Source organism: Bos mutus, chromosome 3 (genome assembly GCF_027580195.1).
Source record: "Bos mutus isolate GX-2022 chromosome 3, NWIPB_WYAK_1.1, whole genome shotgun sequence".
NCBI classification, from domain to species: Eukaryota; Metazoa; Chordata; class Mammalia; order Artiodactyla; family Bovidae; genus Bos; species Bos mutus.
Window position 1 is genome coordinate 18,396,607 of NC_091619.1, and position 22,437 is coordinate 18,419,043.

At 44.4% G+C, this 22,437-nt stretch overlaps 1 protein-coding gene across 13 annotated transcripts in view; it reads right to left on the bottom strand.

The window, feature by feature from the left end:
• The window catches only part of TPM3 (tropomyosin 3), a 27,418-nt gene continuing 4,981 nt past the window's right edge, over window positions 1-22,437 (bottom strand). Inside the window, exons 1-9 of one of the 13 annotated variants that reach the window (XM_005910033.3) lie at window positions 20,907-21,250; window positions 14,872-15,005; window positions 13,159-13,276; window positions 13,000-13,070; window positions 11,623-11,698; window positions 10,931-10,993; window positions 10,688-10,757; window positions 9,655-9,733; window positions 8,713-8,929 (exon numbers count right to left, since the gene is read on the bottom strand). In XM_005910033.3, coding sequence (XP_005910095.2) covers window positions 8,926-8,929; window positions 9,655-9,733; window positions 10,688-10,757; window positions 10,931-10,993; window positions 11,623-11,698; window positions 13,000-13,070; window positions 13,159-13,276; window positions 14,872-15,005; window positions 20,907-21,038 — 747 coding nt within the window. In that variant the 5' untranslated portion in view covers window positions 21,039-21,250 and the 3' untranslated portion in view covers window positions 8,713-8,925. Of the gene's footprint in view, window positions 1,357-8,712; window positions 8,930-9,650; window positions 9,734-10,687; window positions 10,758-10,930; window positions 10,994-11,622; window positions 11,699-12,252; window positions 12,329-12,999; window positions 13,071-13,158; window positions 13,277-14,871; window positions 15,006-20,906; window positions 21,251-22,437 lie in introns of those variants that run through there. The other 12 variants (XM_070367253.1, XM_070367250.1, XM_005910036.3 and 9 more) reach the window with 12 other exon arrangements.

Here is a 22,437-nt window from a genome sequence, read left to right on the forward strand (position 1 = left end):
TTGGAGGGACTGGTTCTTTATTTCAAAAAGACATTTATCAATTTTCAGTATCAAAACGGTTACACTATTGGTTTTTTTTTTTCTCCCAGTTGGTCCCCAAAGAGACACCAAAGGAGAGAACATTTTAAGCCAATTAAGCTGCAGGATGCACACCTAACAGACCTCACTGAAACCTCATCCAAAAAGGGGGATTGGGTAGGGAAAGAAACTTTAAAAGATCAGCACACTGCTAGCCCACAGACTGTAGAGAGCTCTTACAGGCAGAGGGGTGACCAGTGTGCCTCAACCCCAAAGAAGCAAAGTTCCAAAATAATATAAAATTTTAAAAGTTTTGTACATATGCTTTTCAAGATTTCTCCAGCACTAACCGATACAAAGCACAATGAGATGGCACTTTTAGAGACAGCAGCTTCAGACCCAGAAAACGGTGATGAGATGAGTTTCATATGGCTAAATCAGTGGCAAAACATAATTTTCTTTCCTTTCTTTCAAGGAGGCAGGAGAGCAAATAAGTGGTCACTTCAACATAAGGGGCACATGATCCATTCTGTGAGCAGTTGGGAACAGGGTAGAGCTAGGACAAGGATTTGGTCTCAGAGGTTTCACCATCTTAATTGTTTGGTCACTTCTGATGAAAAAAGAAAAAAAAAGGTTGTCCAAAGATACTGTAAAGCTGAAAACCTGAACAGCACTTTTTTTTTTTTTTTGGCTAACTCCTCCTGGAATCATCTTTCTGGTTTGGCAGGTACTTTTTACAGGGCAATGAGGTTTCCCCAAATGGAGCCTTTCTCTGGACTGCTAGGCTCTCAGTAAGGCAGGCCCAAACCTTTTCCCTTTCTCTCTGGAGAAGGCAATATGCATTAAGCTGAAATGTTACCTTCCAAAAGTGAGAAAGGGATTAGACTGCTGCTTCAGAACTACGGAATTATCTGGAATGTTTTTTTACAAATGGTTGTTACATCAACAACAAAAAAGGTAATTACAAAATGTGTACATCACAACATGCTTTTAAAGACACTTTGCATTGTGCTCACATTCCCTTAAACGTGTTCCCAAAGGTGCTCAGCCTCTAGCCCAACTGGAATCTCTGGGGAGAGGCAGAGACAGTTTGGCGAAAAGGACACAGGAGTAGGGGGTGGGAGAGGTGGCGAAAGGAGAAAGCAGCCTTCCAGTTAAAGATCAGCCCTCAGTTTAAAGGTCAGCTTCGGGCAGGCTGGCCCCAGCGGAGTCGGGGTGAGAGGGAGGAGCAGCGGCAGGGCGGGGCTGGGGTGCTCTACATCTCATTCAGGTCAAGCAGAGTCTGGTCCAGCATCCTTTGTGTACAGAGGTGCTCCTCTTTGGTGCATTTCAGTTTATCTAATGGGGGTAAAGGAGAGATGTTATAAAAGAAGTAAATTTCAAGGTCTACCCATTCTGAGAATTGCTCCTGTTGCAGGGAAGCTGCAGACTAATAAAGCAGCTGCCGTCTCAGCCACAGAAGTGAGCTATTGCATCACGCGGTTTTTCAGGGCCTCAGACTTGCCTACGGAAGTTACACGTGTTGCTGGACTTCTAGGGGAGGGAGCTGGGGACCTTATCATTTCCTCTCCTCCCCACACCCCAACTGAGGCTTTCAGTTTTCAGTCACTGAAGGAGGTGGCCTTAAGTTAAACATCAGCCATCCACTCTTCTAAGTCTTTGCTCACAGGATAACACCTACTCCAAATAGCCTGCTGGAGTCTGACACATTGAGAACAAGGATGGGCATGTTTCTACCAGTAGAAACAGCAGAATCTTTCAACTTGAAAATTTGAGTACAATAGGATCCCCATGCACTACAGGTTTTCCTCAACAAGTAGAGAGGAGAGGAATGACTAGTGGGATAAATAAAAGAACCCCCATAGCTAAGTCAGAGAATCTAGAAAGAAAACAAAGTCATGAATACAACAAAACAGGGACTTCCCTGTTGGTCTAGTGGCTAAGACTCTGAGCTCCCAATGCAGGGAAGGGAGCCCAGGTTTGCTTCCTGGTCAGGGAACTAAATCCTGCATGCTGCAACTAAGATTGAAGATTCCACATGCCACAACTAAGATTTGATGCACCCAAATTAAAAACAAAAAAAGAATACTGCAAAACATATCCTTGTAAGCAAAACATCAATTGAGACTTTCACAGAGTTATTCTTCAGGAACTAGCCTGTGACACAGTTACTTACAATTAAACATTATACCAGGAAAAAGAAGCACGAGGAAAAATGGGGAAAACATCATGAAGAAAACCAGCTGCTGAACATCAAGGAGAATCAAAGCTGCCCAGCAAGCAAACCACTCTCTGCTCTAGGGAGGTAGGGAAAATGCTCTTCAACTCAAGGAAGCGAATGGCAACACTGACCTATTCATGTCCCACACCCCTTTCTTTCCCTTGTCTTTTTTTCTACCCAGTCAGAAGGGCCCATCCCCGGGCCTGCAGATGAAGCAGTTACAACATCTTGTCAAGTCAGTCCTTTTATTGTTAGAAAACATTCATGCAAGCAACATATCCTACAGTCAGTGCACAAGTGAAAGAGCAGCGAATACGGGTGGAAAACAGAAAGCTCTCCCAGATTTCCTCGTTATAATCTCTCAGGTCCCTCCCTTCATCACCCACAATCTCTTGAAAAGCGTAGAAAGGCAGTATTAATTTTAACTGTTCCCACTTTACAGTGCAGTAAGGAAGACAACACTATTCTAACTGTTCCAATTAAAAAGCAACTTGCTTAGGGCAAAATAATAACTTTAAAAAGACAATCAGCTTTTTGCTGGGGTCCAGGTCAGTGGCGTGAGCCGTAAGCTCGGTTTAATGGGCATCAGTGAGCCCTGCCCATCAGTCACATAGATCATGCAGCGTTAGCTTCAGCTCATTAGAAAGCAGGCGGTTTCGCTCAAGTTGGCTGTAGAGACGCTCTGCAGCAGCAATGGAGAGGAGAGAAAACAAGAGAAGGAGAGGAAAAAGAGGAGGAGAAAGAGAAAAAGGGAAAATTAGTAGAGTACCAGAAGTAAATCTTGAGACTTTCAACTACCTGGTATATATAACATGCATCTGTAAGGCTGGATGGATGCAAGGAGGATTCAGTCAGTTGGTGAAAAGACCAACAGAGGAATAAAATAAAAAATGCAGGCTAACAAGCTGAAAGGATGACATTTTGAGGGAGAAAAATATCTCCTTCACAGTATTTATTCCCTGGGTTAAGAAACTGAGACAAGTGAAACACAGCAAAAGAAGGAATACAGTTGGCTCATAAGAAATACTTTTACAAAACTTAGAGTTTGTAAGGAACCGATGTGAATAGTTGAATATTTTTCTATAAAAGCATTCAATACAGCATTATGAACAGGAGACTGGGATACATAGCCCATACGCACTCAACCCTACACTTTGTAATGCTTTTTGTGGTAGGTGTTGAGTGAAAGACGTATCATAGTGGCACATCCAATCAAAACCCAACTTCACCAAACCTGTTAGTGGCCACAGTCGCCAGCCCCAGGGAAGGTGGATTACTAATGCAAGCCAGTCAAGACTATCCTGTTTCTCCAGCCTCAGTAGCAGCTTAGGGTAATCACATGATCCAGTTCTGGCCAATGATGTAGGAGGTAGTGTGTCTGGGGGCTTCTGGAAAAAACTAGCCGTCTTTCTTGACTGGAACATGGATATGATGACTCGAGTTGCAAATTTCAACTAAGAAAAAAGGGCCATAAGAATCACAGAAACCCCAACTACATCAAGCCAAAGCTGCTCAAATCAAGACTTTTTATTATGAGAGAAAAATAACCGCATATTTATTTAAGCTGCTATTTCGATGTGTCTTAACTAAAAGCGTTCCTGATACAAGTAATTAAGTGCTCAAATCCCCTGGCTTTATCTGGATTTTCCACTTGGATGGTGATCGTCTTGTATAGAAATATCACATCACTATGCTGTGCAGCAGTAACTAATATAAACATAGTGTTATAAGTCAATTATACTTCAACAGTCTCACAGAAAAAGAGATCAAATGTGTGGTTACCAGAGGGGGAGAGTGTGTGTATGGGGGTAATTGGATGAAGGTAGTCAAAAGGTATAAACTTCCAGTTATAAAATAAATAAGTACTAGAGATGTAATGTACAGTATAATATAGTCAGTACGCTCTGTATGTTTTATATACGAAAGGTGTTTTTAAAGAGTCATCCTAGAAGTTCTCATCACAAGGAAAAAAAATTTTTTTTTTAATAAATAAAAAAGACGGGCTACAGTGACTCCAAATTCATGTGACCAACACAAGGGTAATGGAAATTGAGGGACAGGTCTTCCTAATCCACTTCTAATATCAGCCTCTGGTGTTCATAAACAAGTTTCTTCCTTTGTTTTACAGTCTGTTTCAAAATGGTCTCAGAAACTCAATATGAAAAAGACTTCTCTGTCTTGCATCTGTGGGCTCACTGTGGGCACTGCCCAGTTGCCTTACCTTCTGGACTGAGGTTTTCCCAGTTCTACCCAAAAGCTGGGGACTAGTGTGTTCCCAATAATACTTGCCACTTTGTGTACACTATCCAAAACAGAAAACATACATGTATAAAAAGATCCTGGGGGGGAATAGCCAAAAAACAAGAGTTTCTGCCCCTTATACTAAGGGGCAGAATTGGAGAGAATTTTACAAACTGCACCTCCTACTAAACCAGTGTCACAATAGGAGGAATACTCTCCCTCCCCTCCCCCAGAGGAGAATTGAGAAATGTGTGAGGGCAGGTTTTAATTGTCACAACAACTGGAGGGTCTGACCTATTTATTGGGCAGGGGACAGCAATAAATAGCATTGTTCTGTACATCCCAGAATTATCCTGACCTAAAGGGCTAAAGTCCACCACTGAGAGACACTGTACTAGCCTACACTAGTCCATCAGGCCTGGGATTGGACCTGTCTTATTCACTGGGGCAATCCTGACAAACAGTAGGGGTTCAGATTGTGTTGAAATTTCATTCCTTGAACTTTTTGGTGTTATATTACACCCAGAGACCATTTGCAATCTGGCTGTTCCGTAACACCTATATCTAAGTTAGTCTTAGTGTGACTCCCACCATCTTAGGAAAGATAGCTGTTATTAGGATCCTAACTCTAAAAAGTCTGGTCAGGGAGAGTTTTGTTCACTTAGAGAAGAAATAAAGAGGCAGAGAAGAAGTGGGAGCATTTTATTGCCTGATTAAATCCTAGAACTTCTAGTTCCTTTAGAATTGCATAAGGTCAGAAAGATAAATGTGATTGTTTTCTCACCTTGAACTTTGTAATAAGTAAGGTTTCTAACTCTGTTATTTCTATTAACTAAAAATTCAGGACCAGATACTAGTTCATTAAATTTCTTGGTTCCCTGTAAGAGCAAATTAAATGAACAAACAAAAACAAGTCAGAGAATCCCCCTTTGGTCTGATTTTCCTTTCAGGGAATAATCCCACGGATGCTACACATTCTTAGGCTTCACTAGGCTGAATCCGGTCAATTTCATTCTGTAACAGGAAAAGGATGGGAGTGCCTGGAATAAGGGGAACTGTATCAGTGTTAAAGACTCACATTCAAGGAATGATGTAAAACAGATTTTTTTTTTTTTTTAACTCCTCCCTCATGTTAAGGCTAAGGAATATTCAACCAATATCATGTGAATGGAAGAGTCTGGGTGTGGCTAAGACAAGGCTGCCTAACATAACAGGTCAGTTGCACCCATCAGGTAACTTGGGATCCAGTCTCATTTTGTTTTATTCCTTGTCCCGACAATGGTAAGGAGGAAGGGAAGAACGGATCCCAACACATCAGCCTGTGGTTTTTTCTTAGAAATTAAGATGAGGAAAGTTAAGGGGTGAAGCACTTTGCTCTGAGATTACCAATGCTCTGATGCTTCACCCTATTCCCATAGCAAGTCTTGGCTCAAGTAAAGATGGTTTCTACACCTCACTCTTCTTTCTCCATTCTTAGTTCTTTCCTTTGTTGGAAGCCTTCCTCTGTGCCAAAGTCAATTCCTTCTGCCCATATACTAAAACAGCTGGTACTATACAATGAACGCAGCAGCCACTAGCCACATGTGGTTAATTAAATTCAGAACTAAAAGTAAGCAGAATTAGAATTTAGTTCCTGGGTCACACTAGCCACACTGAGTATTCAACAGCCCCACGTGGCTGGTGGCTGTGATACTGGAAATCACTGTCAAAGGTTCGGACAGACATCATTATTCTAGACTATACTCCATGCCTCTTTTTTCCTTTCCATCAGTTTGCTTCTGCTCCTTGAAGTATGGCTCCTCTCCTTGTCCTTAATGCTCAAAACATACCCTCAGATTAATAAAGCATCAATGACAATTATGTTTTCATAATTTTCAATTATCATCCTTCTCTACCTGTTAAAGTTGAGAATCACTGGAAATCACCCAGTAATTAAAATTTTTTTAAAAGTTACTCATTTCTTCTACCCTTCCAACCAGTTCCATTTGGCTTCCACCTCTACACAGATTTTCCTCTGCTTAGTTTTTCATTTTACATTTGCAATTGTCTTTAGGATTCGAATTTACTTCCATGGCCTAAACTGCCTGCCAACCTCACGGACTCCTAAATCTCTCTTGTATCAAACTCTTCCCTTCAAGTGCTAGGATTTGTTTTCATCTTGGATACCAGCTAGTTTTACATACTTATTCCCTTGCCTTCCCAAACCAGGACCATATGACCGTCCTACACCTTTAATACCACCATTTCCCTAGGTTCAAAACCAGTCATCCTTGATGCTTCCTTCTTGCATTTGGTGACCACCCTTCATAATGCCCATGGTCAGCACCATCCCCTAATACCACTATCTAGGTCAGATTTTTCTCCCCAGGAAACTGCAATAACATAACCAAGTATTTCCTAAACTGTGGTACAGTCACTGTTAGTGTTAAGTGAGAAGATTGCAGACAGCATACTTTTGTGAACTTAATTAGCTATATGACTTTAATGTTCATTAGGAAAAAAACACTAGCACATGTCAAAACTTTTGATTTCAAGTTAGAATTGTGTAGTGTAAGAATTTTTTTTTTAAGCATAAGAAATTTTAAAATGAGTAAATTAAAAAAAAATAATGTAGCCTGCATGTAAATATGGAAAAAGCAGTCAAAAGTGGTATGCAAATGAACAAAATCTGGGAATCACTGCCTTAATGGATCACTTTGATAATCTGCTCCCTTTCCAATATGTTCTTTTTTTTTTTCTCCCAATATGTTCTTAACTTAGTTGCCAAATTAACTCTTCCACTCAGAACACACCCTTGTTCAAAATCTCTAGTGGTACCCCCATCACCTACAAAACAAAATTAAAACTCCCGAGCCTGATTACAGCACATACCTGTTCCCTAGTTTATCTAAATGGACCCTTAAACCTCTGGTGTCCTTCCCAATTCTATGCCTTTGTTCTTTTGCTTCTCTGATGAAAATGCTCAAGATCCACTTTCCCTCAACCAAACTGTCAAAAATGCAATCTTTTGGAATCCAGTAAAAATGAAGAGGAAAGTTTTGACATGTTTATTAAGTAACTTGTATGTGCCTCCTATCGTGACACTTTTCTTATCCTCAGCACTGCAATCAACCTCTTCCTCCCTCTGAGGGTACTTGATTATTTGGGGTACTCACCACACATCATCTTTAGTTTTATACATATGTTTTCTCTCCTACTAGATTCTGAGCAACCTGAGAGTAAGGAAGATGCCTCCGTCTTAATACCCTGTGCCTAAACTAGTAATAACCTGTACCTTAATCACAAAGGCTGTATGGAAAAAAGAAATGGTATAGACAGAAAGAAAACCGAATTCAATGGGACCTAAAGTTTTAAATTAGAGAAAACCTCTATACCTGGCTGTATCTGTTTAAAAGAAAGCCAAATTTTAAATATATACTATGCTGAGAAACTGAAGTACTAAGTGGATTACACTTAGGTACTTAGATAAGTATAATCTATGATTACACTACTGAGATTAAACTATATCTGCTATGTAAATCAGCATAGGAATTTCCGGAAGGTTGACATTTAATTCCACAACATGAACTTAGGAACAATCCTACTAGAAGCAATTTACCCTATTTATGCATGTACTAAAAAAAGTGGTACCTGTGTATAACATTTGAAATACGCATTACTGATTGTTTTCATTTTTCCAATAACAATCATTTATCACTTATATTCCATTAGCATATACTAGCAGGCAAATAGTAGTGAGCCTCAAATACGTAAGAAAGGTTTGTAACTGCTGGAAATTCTACCTATTATGTATATTCTCTGACTTGGGGCAATACACTTAGTCAATTTCAGCAGTCACATATTTGGGTCCACCGAGTATTCTGAGGATGAACCACTGGTAAAAGGATAGAGAGGATATATTGAGAGGTACTTCAGTGGTCTCTAAAAGAAGAACCTAAGCAGAAGACAAACATTCCAGACAGGAAGATTTAAGAACCTGGAAGTAAAGGACTTAGATAATTTCGTTCAGCTTAAGTGTCAAACTAGAGCTCCTGTTCTAAGGAACCTCTCCTAGTCCACCACTCTGATAGATCAGTTGAATTTAAATGTCAAGAAAAAATAGACACACACAAGAGTGGCTTTGATTATATAAGTCAGAGGAGGGAGAGCCTACAATAGCTGCGCCCCACATCACACCCCCAAGGCTCCTTTTTAGGGACAGCAGCAGCTTTGTCAATGACACAAATGCAGGGTAGCATGAGGCTTCCGGCAGCTTAACATTTTAATTTGGGGTGAGGGGTGGAAGAGAATACATAAGTTGTTTTGTGGCCACCTCCCCGCCCCCCGCCCATCTTAATGCCTTGGGGATCAGCCAGGCTGACCCAAATGGAATCCAGAGCGAGAGTGGGGCGTTGGGTTCCCCGAGGAAAGGGGGTAGATCCAGAACAGAGCAGAAACGGTGATAATTATCTGTGTGAAAAAGTAAGGAGACTCTAGGTGAGAAGGACAAGCATCAATCTAGACAGCAATTTGGGAGAGAGGAAGAGGAGAAAAAGGTTGGTGGCAGTAGGAATGATAAAAGACAGCCAGATACTGCAGCCTGAGTCATTTGGCTTCTTTTCAGGTTAGTGGGGGAAAAGGCAGATTAGCGTCAAGGATCAGGGATCCACAGCAAACAGATGAAGGCCCCCACAACTCTTTTTGGTGCTTTTTACTACCTGGCTTGCTCTGGGACTTGGCTCAGCCTTTTAGGTGAATTTGGTATTTCCAATCATGGGTGTTTCACCTGAACTTCAGTATCAGGGTACAAACCATACACACCAAGGAAGTCTGGGTGCTATGGCCCAAGTCACTGGCTCTCTGGGCCCTAGTTCTTTAATTGTATGACAACACGATTATCTTAAGCAGTAACTCTTCTGAGACGAAACTTAAGAAACAAACGGGAAAATCCCGGTGTCATAATGAAGGCACTATGAATAAAAAGTACAAAAATTACACGTAGATCAGGGTTCTACCACTGATCCAGGATTACATGCCTCCGCAGCTTTTGCCAACAAGTAACCAGCACCAATGTTTTAAAGATAAGAGTGGAGATTCTAGTTTCCAGAAGACAAAAGCAGAGCACACTATGCAGTCTGTACCCCCACCCACCCACAAGCCAAGGTCCCAGCCCCACTCTGCTGTCAGATAGTTACATAGAGGTCATGTCATTGAGGGCGTGGTCCAGCTCCTCGCTAATGGCCTTGTACTTCAGTTTCTGGGCATAGAGCTCATCTGGACAGGCACAGGAACCACAGGGAGGAATGAGGACACAGAGTAAAAGGTATCAGAAGCAGATGAAGAGAGGGAATCGTTAGAAATGAGGGAAAGCATGACCATGGGTCTAATCCCACCTTGAGGAGAAAATCTATCCTGGTAGCCATGACTGGCCATTTTCAGATTCACTGTCCCCAAGACCAACCAGACTTCTTGATACCTCTAATCAATTGCAGCAAAGGTTGAGAACCTGGGCATAGTCGTGACTAGAAATTCCAATTACCAAAGGCACTCAAGAGGATACCACTCCCACCCAGCAAACCTAATTCCTAGTAGTGATAACACTGAATTTAACAAAAATAGAAAAAGGAGAAAATACACATTAATACTCAGACACTTAATATTCAGACCTACCAAGCATGACCAATATTCTTGGCACCTCTGCTCTACAGGTTGCCTGCCCCAAACTCTCCCAAAGAATATTCTGCTACCCAGAGTGTACCAAAGCAGCATATCTCAGACTTCTCAGAGCAAAGTAAAAACTTTCCCTTGTTAGGGTAGATGCAGCTGCCAAATCGCAGGGGCAGGAAGCATTCAGAAAGCCCCTGGCATTGGTCAGCTCTGAGAAGTGGTCATTGCACCGCTGCGTCCCTTGGTGAGGCGCCCCTTCAACTTGAGTGGTGAACAAGATTGCCCAAAGTAGCCATGGGGTGACATGGGGGTACGTGCCATGACCAATCTCCTCCAAGGGGAGGATACAAATTCCAGAATATTAGGTTAAGTCTTATTAAAGGAAAGAGTAAGTATAAAAATCCAGTTCCAAGATCTGGCCCACTTCACCTGGCTGTGGCATAGGACAGGGCATAGGATGCACGCCAGGTCACTACCAAATTCTTTTGGTGTTGAGGGGAAGAGGGTCAAAGGGCAAGGTCTTCCTCTCTATTCATTTTAATCCCTCACCAGGCTCCATACCTTCCAAATCATCAATTGTCTTTTCCAGCTTGGCTACCGATCTCTCAGCAAACTCAGCACGGGTCTCTGCCTAAGGGAACAAGAAATGAGTCAGAATCAGAGATAAATAAGACAGTTCAAGAAGGGCCTTTATTTTTTCCACCTTCTGGTTCTATAATTTTCAGAACCAAAGCCAGCTAACTACCTTATATGCCTCTCAATGCCTTGGGGCCCCCCTCCTCATACATAATCACCCCAGCTCACCTCCTTGAGTTTATCGGTAAGAATCTTTATCTCTTCCTCATATTTGTCTTCTTTTTGAGAGTACTGTAAGAGAAGTAGAATAAACATCTCAAAATAGATATTACTCACACAGATGACACCCCGCTCCTGACCTTTACATTCAACATCCTCTTGGATTGAATGTGTTGAATGATCCATGAGAAAGAACAAGGCTGTTTCAGAACAAACAGTCCTTAAAACCCACAAATCAATGTCCTTGGCGCCATGATAACCTCAGACTCCACCAGGACCATTATTTTTAAAATGGACCTAGGCTTTGATCAACACAGGAAGGCATTCTTCCTGCCTCCAGGTTAATGAGTAAATGTGGTGACACCCGGAGGCCATGTGGCTGAAACAGTCCCACAAGAAGCTAAAGACAAGCCATCTTTCTTTATGCCCATTAGGTTTCAGATCTGATACTACTTGTTGCCCCCAAACATCAGCATAGCAGTATCAGCCTAGGAGAACATCACCCCGGGAATGTGAGACCAAGAAGTTTCTTTAACTACAGCAATCAAAGTGCACAGGAATTGGCATTAAACCCGAATCTGGAGAGAATAGGTGGATTCTTCTCACTGGATTATATAAGGAATGAGTCTCTCCCATTTTTCATCAAGGGCAGGGCTGGGCCCAGGCCCCAAAGCCTGTCACTTTTACAAACCAGCCCCTACCTTCTCCGCCTGAGCCTCAAGAGACTTGAGGTTGTTGGTGACATTCTTCAGCTCCTCCTCCAGCTCAGAACATTTACTGTGAATATTTTAAATACCGCAGGAGAGGAAAGGGGAAGAAGAGAATAAAAAAAGGGAGAGAGACACACAGACATGAATTGAACCTATATGTAGAGAGAGTTGGAAGGCATACTGGGGAAAAGAGAAGATCCTAGGTAATCTGGGCAAGCATCAACCCCCCTCCCTCTACCAGAGAACACATCAGGAGCTAGACCCTCCTGGGCTGGGACTCAGAGTGTGCGGACACTAGTAAAGAGAACACCTGGGAAATCACTACCAGGAACAAATCAGAACAGCTACCTGGGGTGGAAGTGGGAACGGATGCCCAACCCAAAGATATCCCCCAAATCACCCAAGGGAAGGCGAGACCCTGTGGAAAGGCAGTGAAGTAATTAGGAAAGAAGAGATGAAAGATGCCAAGTAAGTGGAGAGGAATGGAGCATTCCATGAAGAGATGAGAAAGCACTCAACAAACCACCAGTGGAGGGGAGGCAGCTGCAAAACAGAACAAAAACAAAACCGAACAAAATCACACCATACACAGAACCGCTCTGTGGGTTTAATGGTTAGTACCTTTTCTTCAGCAGCACTCAGACACTTCAGGTTCTGGTCCATCAGTCTGATTTGCTCATCCATCTCTCGGCAACGGCTGTTAGTGATAGTCACAGGGATCGCACAAGCCAGGTGGTGGGGAGGGAGAAAGGTCAAAAAGGAACACAGCAAGGAAACAAGCAGCAAAATGGGGGAAAAAAATAAAAAAAAAAATGGAAAGAAAAACATCACCATGGTCATGATATGTCATGTCTAGAAGAGGGAAATGCGAGGGAAGCACAAATAAATCTGTATCAGCACGGACTTTGTTAAACAAGGCCCAGAAGGTGCCATCAGGGGAACAGGTCATGTCTGCCTTTGCCCGAAAGTTCCCCAGCAGCTTAGAGAAGTAGTAAAAACAGAGACACATCTTAAGTCAGCACAGCCACTTGAATGCCTCAAGGAGAAGCAGAACCCAGCTGGAAGGACCCAGTAGGCCTGCCGGCCAACAGTTCACCATTTTTTTTTTTTTTTTAGATTTCATCTTCCCCTCAATTTATAAACCCTCCCAACAAGAAATCAGGAAGCCTCATTTGTCACATGGCATGAGTTAAGACAGTTAAGAAAGCCCAAAGCCATTCTTGGGGCTAAAAGAAAAAAGCATTCTAGATGATTCCCACTCTCTAGGTCCTGTTTAACAAGGCTGAAGAAATGCTATTCACATTAGTGCCCAAGCCAAAAGGGAAGGGGCAGAATGGTGCGGCAAGATTTGGGGGGCAAGATACTCACGACTCTGCCAGCTCGGCTCGCTCCTCTGTGCGCTCCAAGTCTCCCTCAATAATCACCAACTTGCGAGCCACCTACGGGAAAAGACATGGGTTCAGTTCAGTGGAGCAAAGAAGGGGCCGATATCACTGAAGAGAGAGGGACAAGCGAAGAGTGCCGTACCTCTTCGTACTTCCTGTCTGCCTCTTCTGCAATGTGCTTAGCTTCTTTGAGTTGGATTTCCTGGAGTTCCATTTTTTCTTCATCTTTTAAGGCTCGGTTTTCAATAACCTTCATACCTCTGCCAGAAACAACAGGGACAGATGCAGCGCTGACAGCCTGGGGAGTCTGTCATCAGCTCATCAACTCTAAGGGACCCAGAACTGCACCAGGTAAAGCCCATGCCTCTCTGCTTGCGTCGCTCAAAAACAATTTTCATAGCACCTTCTCACCTTAGTTGAATTATTCTGCTTAAAATCTTTTCTTATAAATACATGCTTATTTAAAAATTAAACATTTAAATGAACAGTCTAAAGGTCTAATGCAAAAAGTCTCCCTAATTCTCGTCCTGCTCATCAAAAGTAATCGAATACCTGATAATCCTTCCAGAAATGTTTTATATACCAAAAATCTCATCACCTTTCCCCACGCCCCAAAGGAACCATGCTACACTGCTCTGCAATTTGTTTTCCTCACTTTCTATAATTTGGCCACTATTCTATAATAGTATACACATAGCTGTCTTATTTATTTTCATGGCTGCTCTGTGTTAATGTACTCCCAACAAGGAATTTTTTTAATTCTGCAAAGTCTTAGTTTGTGCAAGTCATCACACACTTTTGTTCTCATTTTAAGTCACATGTGGCAAGAAGCCAATTGGCTATTTTCAACAAAGATGAGCTGGTTCAAGGACTGTGGTTCTAACCCTGGGTACACATTAGAATTATCAATGGAGGGGGGAGTTCTCTGGTTGCCTAGTGGTTAGAGCTCTGGGCTTTCATTGCTGGGTCCTGGGTTTAATTCTTGGTTGGGGAACTGAGATCCTGCAAGTGAGGCCATGCAGTACTCTCCCAGAATTTACTGGAGAGCTTTAAAAATAGCCAGGCCCCTTTCACAATGGGTTCTAACTGATTTGAGATGGGACCCAGGCATTCTGATGCATTTTTTAAACTCCCCAAAGATCCCTACCACGCACTCCCATGATTCTAACAGTGTAGCCAGGGACGAGAGAGCTTATTAAATCAGTGATTACTGGGCTCCACCTCTGATCCACTGATGAGTGGCAGAGGCTGCTGATGGGACTTTCTCCCAAATTCCTGCTATAGCTGGTCTGGAACCTCACTTTGAGAACCGCTCTGCTGCTGCTGCTAAGTCGCTTCAGTCATGTCCGACTCTGTGCGACCCCATAGACGGCAGCCCACCAGGCTCCCCCGTCCCTGGGATTCTCCAGGCAAGAACACTGGAGTGGGTTGCCATTTCCTTCTCCAATGCATGAAAGTGAAAAGTGAAAGTGAAGTCGCTCAGTCGTGTTCAACTCTTAGTGACCCCATGGACTGCAGCCCACAAGGCTCCTCCGTCCATGGGATTTTCCAGGCAAGAGTACTGGAGTGGGGTGCCATTGCCTCTGAGTGGGTGCTAAATGGAGGCCACTACAGCGATCCTATTACTAGGTGAATTTATTTATAGAGAAACACTAATTACACAAGGGTCATGGATCCAGCTAACCCTTACTCTGTTGGTTTTCATATGTAGAGAATATGAGGGACAGAAGGAAAGAAGATCCCGTGTAAAGACAGATCACTGTTTTTAAAAAAATAGGTTTTTAAGGAACCTGTTTGATTAGAGCCATTATGAACAACTTTTGAAATCCACACTTCATGAGGCCCCGCTACATACCTCTCACTCTCATCAGCAGCTTTCTCAGCTTCCTCCAGCTTTTGCAGGGCAGTGGCCAGGCGCTCTTGAGCTCGGTCCAGCTCCTCTTCAACCAGCTGGATCCTACGGTTCAAGGAGGCCACCTCAGCCTCAGCCTGTGTTTAAGTGAAAGAATGGGAAAAGGAAGCAAAGGCATGGTGAAAAGAAACTGAACTATGACACTAAGATGGGCTGAATACTACCATGAGGAAGCCAGAGTCTTGCAGGGTAGAACTTAACTCAGATGCATGTAAGACCGAGCAGACATGATTATACACTCTGTATTATGACAGGCATTTTCCTCCCTTTCCCATCAATGAATTCCCATATGTTCCACAGGAAAAGCATTTCAAAACTCAGTTCCTTGCCCAGCCCAGTGTCAGTTAGTACCACCCCCTTACTGGACTCAGTTCAAATTCCTAAACGCGCTAGTGTCAGAAAAGGTAAGCCAAGTGAAGGGGTCTGCCTGAGTACTGGCTTAGAGACATGTCTTATTCTGCAGCAGCTTTCCCAAGTGTCACATAAAGTAGAAAAATAAAGGTTTCTCAAAGAGGGAATCTTGGATTATCTGTTAATCTGCTGCTTAACTCAAGTTGTTAACCCTCTGATAACCTTACCCTAACACACCCAACAAGAGGATGACGAGCCAAGAGAATGTTTTCCAGAAGGACCTTCAGACCAGAAAACAAAAGGATGGAATATTGGGATACCAACTTTCCACCCTTTCAACTGGCCCCCACCTCCCGCGTTTTAAAAGTTGACTACAAGGAGTTTCTTTGGGCGAAAATTATCTGCTTTGATGGCATTACCAAAAAAACTGGGGGCAGAAGAATGTTCCCTCAGGCCTTCCACCACCACCCCTCCGAATTTCTGAATTGTGACCCTATCTATTCCTCAAGTCACTCCCTTAGCCTCACCCTCCACTGCAGTGTATGACAATCTTCTCCCTGGCTCCCACTCCACAATAAAAAGCACAGGTTGGAGTCCAAGTAATCCCATGCCTCTTCCTGGGCCATGGAATAAGAAGCAAGGGAAGAAGGAGGCAGCCACATAAGCAAGAATTCTACTGGTAGAGAAGCCTCTCTTATGATTGCCCTTCCCTTCCCCACACCTTTGCTGGTGGCAAGTACACTGACTGTCACAACTGCACAAGAATTTAATCTCCCCTGCACACAGTTCAGATGCTTATCCAAATGCTTGGTAAACACGATCTCTCTTCTACAGCCCAGATTGTGCCTGAATTCTATTACCCTGATTTCCTCCTGGTAGTCAGGGGTGGGGGTAGCTATAGAAATAATCTGGGCCACCAGCCCCTATGGGAAGGGATATAGCCCAAAAGACTCCTGTTAAGAACTGGGTTACATAGCACACAAAAATTTCCAAATACAAACATAGGCGATTCAAGGAACTGCAGGGGCTGGGGCTATATAACCAATGCCCTACAGGAAAAGAAAATCAAGATGTCTACATAAGCTGAAATTACTAAGAAACCGTTTGCATCTCTATTCAAAATAGCACAAAGACAAGTATTCTCTGGTCCTGTCTCAGGAAACCTAGGACAACACAGATTTCACCTCACAAGCTCAAAAAGGCTAACAGGTCAAGGTTATTATGAATCTGGCAATCAGGCAAGAACTGTGAAAGAAGAACTGAGAACTGACAGTTCAATCATTTACTCCACCCCTCTATCTTCAGATGCCTAGAACTTAAAAAAAAAAAAGAAGACGGAACCCAGATTTGAAGGAAGCTCATGAAATCTAAGTCCCCACCCAGCTCACCAGCAGTTACCCAAATGAAGTAAAGATAACAGGCTATGGGGGCGGGGGTGTATAGTTTCCATGACAACAAGCTGGCTCGGGCAGTTTCTCCCACAAATCAGCATTTACAATAGAATTCTTCGCAAGGCTGAAAAGGGAGGAGGAGAAAACACATCTTGGTGCCCTAATCAGAGCATGCGCACACTGAACAAGCCCGTACCAAAAAAAGAACGCATGATGGGAGTCCCACAGCAAAAGCTTTGGAGACCCCCGTGGGGAGCAGAGGGAGAGCAAGGTAGTCACTGTTCTATTTTTTTCTTTTCCTACAGAGGATCAGTTTTCTTTACAGTGAAACAAAAGCTTGCAGAATCAAGATCTGTTTAATATTTAAAGGAATAAGGGAAGACACCTACCTGACTTTTCCTTCCAGCCAGAACCTATGCACAATGCCTGTCCCTTTCAGGTCAATTAAGTGGTACCCAGAGATTGAGTGGGACTAACTTCTGCAGGTGACAATGGGAAACATTAACTTCATGCTGTCTATCATCCTAGGTCTAGCATGCGGTTTTGATCTTTCAGCCCGCTCACCCCTGTCTAGGCTGGAGGTACACTGTGAGGTCCTTCCTTCAGGTAATAATAGGATTCTCCCTACCCAGTAAGCAAAGATCCCATGGCCAGAGAGGAGAACAAAGCAGCGACTGACTCACTTCAGAAGATGGCTGACAACAGCTTCAGCTAGGAAATGAGTTTAAGTGCTACCATCCTTCACACTAAAGAGATTGCCCAAGAGCACCATACCATACCCATCAAGAGCACCATACCCATCAAGGCAGAAAAGACAGGAGACTGGTGTTCAGAGGCAGATCAGGGCCAAGGACAGAAGGGGATTAGCCTAAATCTGGTATGCTGCCACTCCAGGGTTTCTCTTTTTAGACAAAAGCCAGAGATGAAATTCAAAGGAAAAGAGTAACGGAAAAGTTAGGCTTGAGCCCTGTGAGTAAAGGACTGCTCTGGTTTACAGTGTTCACAAATGTATCTACCCAGGGAGATACTGTGTCCTTGGGGACTTTAAATTTCAAGGGGGAGGCAAGTTGGAAGGAAGGGAGCAGTTATCTGTTCCAGAGTAAACAAAGGTGGAGACTAAGCGGAGGCACTCAGAGCAAAGGGCTATTTGCCTCTCCCCTATGAGTACGTGCTCTTAGTATGAAGTAAGAAAAAAAAAGCAAACCTCAACCAAGGAAAGGTGATAAAGTCAGTGGCTTATCCCATCAGACCGTACAAACAGAAGAGAGCTACACAATGGCCAGACATTCTAACCACCACCACCACCCACCCCCTGCAGACTAGGAATTTGGGAATACGGCCACAATCAAACTGCTGTTCAAAGCCCACTCACTCCCTCAATAGTATTCCTAAATTTTTTAGACCAGGAAAAAAAAAAAAAAAAGAGCGAGAAATACCAGAAGTTAGGAGACAAGTATTAAAAACAGATAAGGTGAACTGTACACTTAAAAATGGTTAAAATAGTAAACATTTACCACTCTATCTTTACCACCACCACAACACACACACACAGATGAGGGAAAAGACTGCACTGAAATATTATGTTGCCATAAGTTTCAGTTTCGCAAAAAAGTACAAAGGAGATTCAAAATCAAAAGTGGATTTGACAAGCTGCTACATTATAATTATATATGGGCTTCCCTGGTGGCTCAGACATTAAAGCGTCTGCCTCCAATGCGGGAGACCCGGGTTCGATCCCTGGGTCGGGAAGACGCCCAGGAGAAGGAAATGGTAACCCACTCCAGTATTCTTGCCTGGAGAATCCCATGGACGGAGAAGCCTGGTAGGCTACAGTCTACGGGGTCGCAAAGAGTCTGACATGACTGAGTGACTTCACCTTCACCTTACATTATAAAAGATACATCTCCAGGTCAAGAGCAGTAGAGATGGTTTCCAGAACCACTCAATTGGCTCTGGACTCGTTCAGCTTCCCACAAGGGCTGGATTGATAACACAAAGCAACCAGAAAAGTAATTACGTGCCAATCCCACTAATGGCATGCAATAACATAAGGGAGGGCAGAGCTTCCAGCTCCAGGCGGGAAGAGCCTGCAAAATCCACATTCCAGAATGCCCTAAGAGGATAACAGGTAGTTCAGACACTCCCCCTCTCCCTTCCCACAGGTGTTTCCTCAGGAGGAATTCAAAGTTCACTAGAGCAGAAAGTCAAAAGATTAGGCACTTTTCAAGCTGGGCTGTAGAAAATACTGGTTTCATAAATATTTAACTATCAATCTACTTCCCCATCTGAGTGAGGGCTTCCTCACTAGAACTCACTCAGCTCAGTAAGCAAATCTGGCAGGCTCGGAATGAGGGAGAAGCTTAAGAAAAACCTGAAGCTGCTCACTCTGCTCTCTCACCTATGAGCCCAGGTGGGAAAAAAAAAAGGAGTGAAATTTCCCTGCAAGGAAAATTAGCAAATCCTGAGTGCAGTGAATGTCCAGGACATCCTAGGCGGGAAACCAAGTCCTGGGGGCTACTGAGGGTGGGGGTAATGACATCATCTACCCTAGAATCATTCCTAGCATGCCCTTACTTTGAGCCTGGCTCTAGGTCAACACATGGCCAGTTCCTTAGAGCCACCCTGTCTCCCCCTTTAAGGGGATCTGGTCTCCAGAACAAAGGAGATGAGAAAGTGTCCCTAGTCATAAAGAGTCACCCAGCCAGTTCATCTCACTAGAATGATAATTAGAAGTTAGGAGCATAATGAACAGAGGAAAAATCCACTGAGAAATGAGTGACTGAGGAAACCAAGCTCCCAGCATTTCTATGTCCAGTTGTAAAAAGAAATTACTATTCTAACAATCTTTAAGTATTAACCTGGAGGGCAGCTGCTTCTCTCATTTCCCCAAAACATTAATTCTCAGCCACTCCCCAAAAGAGCAGCCAAAAGTGGGGAGGGGAGAACAAGGAATACCAATAAACCACAAGAGTTCTTTCATTAGGTCTTCAAATTTTAGCAACAGTTACTTTCCCCTCCAGCCTCAGGATCCTCCAAAACCAAAACCTCAACTCAGGAAATCAGTTCTACCCACTAGACTGCACCCTAGATCGTGGAAAACCTATGGCTTACTAAAACTAGCCCACCACTTCTCAACAGAAAGCAGTTTCAAGAATCACCGTTCAATCTATGAGCATATTATGTTTCAACTTTTAGTTGAACAAATATTCAACGTAAAAAAAAAAAAAAAAAAGACACTAGAGTGGGTACTTGGGAACGTAGCAGAGTAGTAACGTCACTTAAGAGACCCCTCGAAACTCCATCAGCCACACTGCCTAGGGCAACCAGAAACCTTGACAGAAGTTGGCACTCCATCAGATTCTCTACCACATACTCTCGCTTATCAGCTCTGCTTGGAAGAAGTGTTCTTAAACGGTTCAGCTTGCACTCTTCACACTTCAGCAATAAAGGCCTGAATCTGGCAGAAGATCCCGCCTTCCAGGTAGTCTTGGAAGCTAGGCAGGTTTTGTTGGCTCCTACATTTGCACTCACAGAGGCAGCGAGGTACTATCTCCTCCCCTCCAGTTTCACGTCGACAGAGTGGGTTTAGCAGCTGCAAGTGTTCCCCCTAAGAGGAAAGGGCCCCAGACCGGAGGATGGGAGGCGGTGCTGTGGCCTCAACCTCCTCCAGGGAGGGCACCGCGCTTCCTCAGTCGACTGCTGCCTCATTTCCTGAGCAGGAGGAGGGAGCGGAAAAGCTGCCAGCAAGCCAGGCCGGGGGCTTTCCGGCTGTTCCCACCCTCTACCCCCCACCCTTTCGGCTCTGCACACCTCCAGATCAGAGAGGCAACCACCTACTCTCACCCTTTGGGCCGGAAACCCCAAACGAGAGCAAAGTCCCCCACCCCACCGGGGAAGTGGGGGAGGGAGAGGCCGCTGAGCCCCTCCCTTGACCGCGCCCGACTCGGAGGGATTGAATGAATGAGCCGGGAGAAAAAAGGAAGAAAACCACGCCTCAGACCCCGTGAGGCTCAATTCCTTCAAAAGTCAAGTCTGCTTGCTCCAGCAGCCAGTGTCCCCCTCACCTACTTGAGGTCCAAGTGAAGCTAAGCCCCACCCATCCTCCGGACTTCAACTTCATCTCGGATTATACTGGCCCCCTAAGGACCGTGCTCCACCGCAAAAATCCGGCCCCACTTCGGGGTCCCATCTGCTCCAGCGCCTGCCTCTCCCTCACGCGCCTCGCCCTCTCCGTACCTGTTCTCGGGCCCGTCTTTCTCCCTCCACTTCCCGCTGGAGGCGCTCGGCCCTCTCCTCTGCATCATCGGCCTGCTGCTGCAGAACCTGGATCTTGCGCTTCACCGCCTCGATGGTGGTGATCCCGGCCATGGTCCCCACCCAGCTCCTGCTTGCCTACAGGGTCCTGCCTCCTCCGCTCGGCGTTGCAGCCGCTTCTCACCCCTACTTCCGCCTGCTCCGCCCTGAAATACCGGAACTCACCCACCCGCCCGGATGTGACGCTACGACCGCCGCGCCCTCCCACCGCCAGGCGGGCGGGAAGGCAGTCCACTAGACGGAGGCCGGCGGCAGAAAGCGAGGGGCGGGCCCGCCCAGTACCCCTGGGCGGCTGCTTCCAGACTCTCCCTCCGGCCAGCAAAGGAGGGCGGGGTTGGGAAGAGGGAGGGCTACCATGGTAACCAGAAGGCGCGTAGTGGTTAAGCCTCTCCGGCCCTGGGCAGACTGCCCACAATGGTTGGCCTGTGCGGCCTTTACGCACTCGCAGTTGACCTCTCACTCCTGGCACCCTGTGGCCTCTCCAGAACGTAAACACCCCACAAGCCTCTACTTCACCCACCCCACAAATGCTCCAAACCCAAGTGCTAAGAAAAGACTTTCTGGGCCTCATCTTCAAGAGTGCTGCTCTCCAGCCTCCTTTCAAAGTCAGCTCAGGTGGGTGCTCTCCCATCTCCTGAAAGTCCGTGAAGGGAATTAATGGGGGGTGAAGAGATGGGCAGTTTGGCAAAATTCTCGTTCTGTTTGTCACCAGTTATGAACGTGTTCTACTCAAAATACTGGTCTTTTCCCCTGATACTTTTGAGAATCAGTATACACCAGTGATTTACCAGCCTCTCCAAACCTTGAATGATTCAGGACTTTGTAATTAATCATCGCTTACAATTCCTTTTGTAGGTGAGGAATGTGTCTTAAGCCTCCATTTTATCAGAAGGAGTCCTCTATTACAGACTAGTGTCACGAGATCCTTTGTGCAACAGCACTGATAGGAGCATCTGAAAAACATATATAGTATTGAGAATCTCAGCCTTCCCTCTGTGTTAGAACTTTCACCAATTTCACACTACTACTGCTTCCAGGTACCCCAGGAGCTATTTATCAGTTAGAAACCACCCCTACAGGCATTGCCATGCAGGATTTTTAGAAGCACAGTAATAAAGAGCCTGGAGGATTTTACTCTTCCCTCTTATTTCTTTGTATTCCTCCCACCTTCTCAGTAAGTAATAGTAATAAGCCTCTCCTGTGTTGCAGATCTCTTTTTCTCTAGAGAATTAGGATGTCGACCAGGATTTTAAATTAAGAATCCTGACCCCCAAGAAGATTTATAAGTAAGACATTGGTGCTGCGCTCAATGCCTTGTTCTGAAGACACTACCACCAGAGGCTGTCTTCAACCATCTGCATTTAGAAATACTGAGCATTTAGACTAATCAGAGGAAACAGAAACAACTCAGACAGTAAGTAATTTGCTTGAGAGAGTAACCTATACACTGATT